The following is a 5,007-nucleotide window of genomic DNA, read 5'->3' on the forward strand; positions in this document are numbered from 1 at the left end:
TCCCATGCCATCCCATCCCTTCCCATGCCATCCCATGCCATCCCATCCCTTCCCATGCCATCCCAGACCAACACGCTTCTGGACCAGGTAACAGCTGCTCCCCCTCAGCAGCCATGTTCATGGCTCAGACCTTATGAGGGAGGCTTCTCACCCCAGCAAAGGCTGAAGAGCCTAAATTAATAAATTCTAGATTGCCCTTCTTGCTCCTAGAACTAACAGAAATGTGAGTATTAATAAGAAGAACTCAACGCCTAAGGCAGTCCACCGGCCATCTTTGGGAAAGACTAACCTCCTAAAGAGAGATCTAGACGAGACGCTGCCCACTGCTCCTCTTTCAGCAGGAAGAACCCCCGAATGCCCACTATAGACACAGCATCATTGCCACAATGGGGCCACCAAGCATAGATGCCCGAACTCTCTTAGGGGAAACCCAATTAGGACCACAAGGCATACACAAGAGAAAGAAAACGAATCCATACACTCAAAGGACTCAAAGAGGTAAGAGAAATGTAGATGGTGCCAATGCCAAGGTAGGGGTCAGGAAGGACCGGTCTTGGATAACGGCAAGGCAACAGAATTCGTGCTTTCATTCAACAGACCCGGGTTGGGCCCGGCTAGCCAAGGGGCAGACGAGTGTCCCCGAGGACTGAGCGAGGCCAGGGACAAGGTCAGATCACAAAAGGCCTCAGGCCCAGAGTAGGTCAAACGGTTCACAGGGAATCCCAGAAGTTTCTGATCTTGGAGGAAGAGTAAGAAGGGGCACAAAGCAGTGTCTTGCACACACGCAACTACTTCTTGGCAATAAAATATCTGACGAAAGCATTTGCTTGGGAGTTGGCATGGTGAAAGCCTGGATGAAGCACAATCAGAGGAGAGGGAAAATTCTGTAAATCTAACCGCAAAATAACGTGTTTTCTTCTCCCTTCTTGTTATCAACACAGATCAAGTTTTAATGTCCTTAGATCAAAATATTTTACAAAACAAGAGTATATAACAAAAAGATATGAATAATATAACTTATGTATGCAATTGCTGGGCACATAATAAGTGTGAGCTGCTCAGCTGTGTCTGACTCTTCAATCCCATGGGCTGTAGCCTGCCAGGCTCCTCTGTCCATGGGATTCTCCAGGCAAGAATACTGCAGCAGGTTGCCATTCCCTTCTCCAGGGGATCTTCCCCACCCAGGGATCGAACCTGGGTCTCCTGCACTGCAGGCAGACTCCTGCAATAGTCTGAGCCACTATGCAATTGCTAGGCACATACTACTGCTCAGTTATCTGCACTGGCTCAGCCCCTTCAAAGCAGGAAAGCTGTTCCACACTCTCCAGTGACCAAATATAGGGGTCAGATGAGACTACTGCCACAATAATAGGAAACCTGTATTAAGCACTCACTAAGTTCAAGGCACTTAATCAGCACAAAATCCTAAGATCAGCACCACTATTAACCCCGTTTTGCGGATGAAGAAACAGAGGACAGAGAGGTGGGAAGAATGGAGCCCCGAGTCAAACCCTGGAGGTCTGGCAGTTTATAACAACTCAATTATATCTGGCTTTACTAATGATGCATTATTCAAGTTCTTGGTCTGTTAAGAGAACCACTAGAAAAAGAAAAAAGGCCCAATCGACAGAAAAACATTTCCAAAAGAGATAACTGTGCAATAACAAGTGTTGGCCAGTGTTAGTATTCAATTTTGTAACACCACATCTTCGGACACTTCTATTTTACCAATCACTGACAAATCTTAGCTTCCGAAGCCATCTTTAAGTCTTCCTGAAAGCAACCCAACTTACAAATTCATTAAGCAGAAAACCTTCAAATTTAAATAACACCTATAAATAGTCTACTTTGAACTGACTCCATAACACACGAGGGAACTTTTTCTGAAAAAATTCAAACTACTTTGAAAAGAATTCCCTAAAAATAACTCTCTCCAGAATTCTCTGCAGTTTACACTTATACTGACACACACACACACACACACACACACACACACGTACATGTGCCATTTAGACAGATACGCAGCTTAGATAGATAAATATAAATAGACCCACATCTATCCTTACCCCTACTCAGGTACATGCACAGTAAAACAACTTCAAAAAAATACACATACACACAGAGATGAAATATTTAGAAAATGATTTTGAACATCAGTTTCACTTTCATTACAGCTTTGATTAAAACAGCTTAGGTATAAACGCTTCCATAGTGAACACTCCAGAGGGACAGCTTCTAAAATTCTAACACTACTTTACCAAAACAAAACCAGAAATTAAGAATTAAACAAAATCACTTTGGAGCCTATAAATAAAATCATTCATCATATCAGAGACTGACACTTCCACCTCTGAGGACAGTGACTGAGCTTTCAACTACCGCTGTAACAAATGAAAGTCTATAATTTACTTTCCTTTCAGTCAGGGTTGGCTTTCAACACTAATCAGTTAAGAGGTAGAGGGTACAATTGAGTAAAAATGCAAATATGTATAGACATACGCCAGTGCTTCTCAACCCAGGCAATTCTGCTCCCGAGAGACATTTGGCAATGTCTGGAGACATTTTTAGCTGTCACAAATTGGGGAGGAGCGGGGGAGGGACAAGGGGCAGAGAGAAGGAAGAGCCACTGACTGGCATCTAGTGGACAGGAGCAGAGGCTGTGCCAGCACGCCAGCCCCCCCCCCAAGAAAGAATTCTCCAGCCCCAAATGTTATAACACCTCTGTTGAAAACTCGGATACACACAAATATGACCATACTTTATTTCTTAAAAGTAAATATGTCAAATGTTAAGTATGGTTCTCTCATCAGAAACTGAATGATTTCCATTTTGTTCTTTTTATCTTGCTACATTTTTTAACACTACACATTTGCCATTTACAGTGGGGCCGGGGAGCGGGGATCCATTTAGGAATAAACTTTTTAAGAGAAGGACAGACTGACTGATCCCTATCCCGACAGGACTTTTTCTCCAAGGACTGGTCTTATGTAGCACCCTGGCCTTCAGCAAAGGGTCAGGAAATTTTTCCTCTAAAAAAATTACCTCTCCACCTTGAAGCTGTTACTCATTAGCCCTGCATTAAAACGAATATTCCAAATATCTAGCAGCACTCCGAAATGTAAAACTGCACAGCGTCACCAGTCAATTTCCAGCTACACATCCTGTTTTCTAAACAGCCACAAGAGACAACATAGAATTAAGTGCTACCACCAATGGAGGAAGTAATGAACATCCTCAAAACTACCGCACACAAACTGCCTATTCCCTGAGGGTTCAAACCACTCCCCCACCTCCCCAAAACATGGATCTCCCACGCTGTGCATGCATACTGTCGCTGCTTAAAGACAGTCGACAATATTATATTTAAATATGTACATCTGCAGTCAATGAAAATTTCTCAATTTCTCCTAAAGTTAAAAAACCTTAAACACAAAGGCTTTGCCTTACTCTATGGCAGCGGTAAACCCTGGGTGATGCCAAATGTCCAGCCAATCTTTACCAACGATTTTTCCACGTGCCGTCATTATATCGCATGGGGTGGGAGTGGGGGCATTAAATACGAGTTCTTAATAAGAGGCTGTATTTTAACACAAATTAAAGGCACTTGGAAAAGATCCAAGATCACCATCCTTTAAAGTCCCATCTTCATCCAAACAAAGCATTTCTGCAATCAACCCTGCATCTTCCGGTGGTCCTCAGGCACCCAGCAGGCTCACCGAGAGATCAGGGCACGGGCCCGTCGCCCACCCTGGACCACAGCCGGCCGAGGGGCCCGCCCTGTCCCTGGGCACCCGCGCCGCGGGCCGCGGCCCTGCTGAGGTGGCCTCGGCTCCCACCTCCTGAACTTGGGGCCGGCGTGACTCACGCCCTGTCACACGGCGCGGGAGGAGGCCGCGCAGGCCACCGTGGCCAGGTGTTCAGGCTCGGCCCGACCGTTTATTTGTCTTGCAAAGTGGCTCGAGCGCCCGCGCCGCGGGGGGGCCGCGGCCTCGGAGCCTCTCCCCCTCCCCCCGACCCGCTCCCCGGCAGCCGCCCGGTCACCTCGGCCGTCCTCACCTGAGTGGGCAGCAGGAGTTCCCCTTCCTCCGCCTGCCACAGCTCCACCACGTTCGGCATGGGCTCGATCGCTGCACCAACACCAAAAAACACACCGCGGTTTTAATGCACGGAAAAGAAACGCTTCCTGTTTCCCGATCGTCTCCTCCGTGCACCCGCCTCACCAAAACAAGCCTCCCTTCCCTTCCAGAAGCGGAGGCCACTCGAGGAGCCAGCCGCGGATCAGAACACAATGCACCCGGTGCGAGCCGGCAGCCCCTCGGACTGTGAGAAGACGGCGTGCGGGCTCGCGGGCTCTCGCGCTGGGGGGAAGGCAGGCCACCCCGCGGGACCCCAGCTCCGCATCCCGTAGCAGCTGCGGCGGGCGAGTGCGGGACGCGCGGCCCTGGCGGCCGGGCTCCGGGAACAAAGCTGCAGGAAACCGGGGCGCGGCGGGGCCCCAGCGCGCGCCACACAAAGCGGGGGCTGCGCCCGGGGCGCCCGGGGCCCGCGCACAAAGGCTCCGGGGCGCGCGCGGCTAGCGGTCCGCGCCGCGGTCCCCGAGCCCCGCGACTGCCCGGCTTTCGGGTGGCCGGCGGCGCGGGAGCGGACGCCGCGGGGAGCGGAGGGCACCAGCCCGGAATTGCAGCCGCTCTCCTTCCCCCTTTCCCGTTCCTCCCCTCGCCCTCTTACAGATCTCAGCGGTTCCCCCAAAAGAAAGAGGGGGGGCGGGGTGGAGAGGGAAGCCCGCGGAGCGGCGCCAGGCTGACCTTGTCCCTGAGCCCCTCCCGGGCGGCCGCAGGGCAGGAGAACGTGGAAGACGCCCAGCAGGAGGTTCACGGCCGCGGCGGTGCGGCGGTAGCAGCCGGGCTGCGGGCGTCGCGGCCCCGCCATGCTGCTGCTCGCGCTCCTCTCGGCTGCTCGCCGCGCTCGCCGCCCGCTCGCTGGCGCCCCGGCCGCCTCGCTCGGGCC

General features: G+C 51.2%; 1 protein-coding gene across 1 annotated transcript in view; it reads right to left on the reverse strand.

The window, feature by feature from the left end:
- The window catches only part of TMEM131L (transmembrane 131 like), a 172,735-nt gene extending 167,747 nt beyond the window's left edge, over positions 1 to 4,988 (reverse strand). Inside the window, exons 1-2 of the mRNA XM_040251419.1 lie at positions 4,806 to 4,988; positions 4,057 to 4,127 (exon numbers count right to left, since the gene is read on the reverse strand). Of these exons, the coding sequence (XP_040107353.1) occupies positions 4,057 to 4,127; positions 4,806 to 4,929 (195 nt within the window). The 5' untranslated portion in view covers positions 4,930 to 4,988. The remainder of the gene's footprint in view (positions 1 to 4,056; positions 4,128 to 4,805) is intronic.
- Positions 4,989 to 5,007: the final 19 nt, after the last annotated feature.

Source organism: Oryx dammah, unplaced genomic scaffold (genome assembly GCF_014754425.2).
Source record: "Oryx dammah isolate SB20612 unplaced genomic scaffold, SCBI_Odam_1.1 HiC_scaffold_12, whole genome shotgun sequence".
Classification (NCBI taxonomy): domain Eukaryota; kingdom Metazoa; phylum Chordata; class Mammalia; order Artiodactyla; family Bovidae; genus Oryx; species Oryx dammah.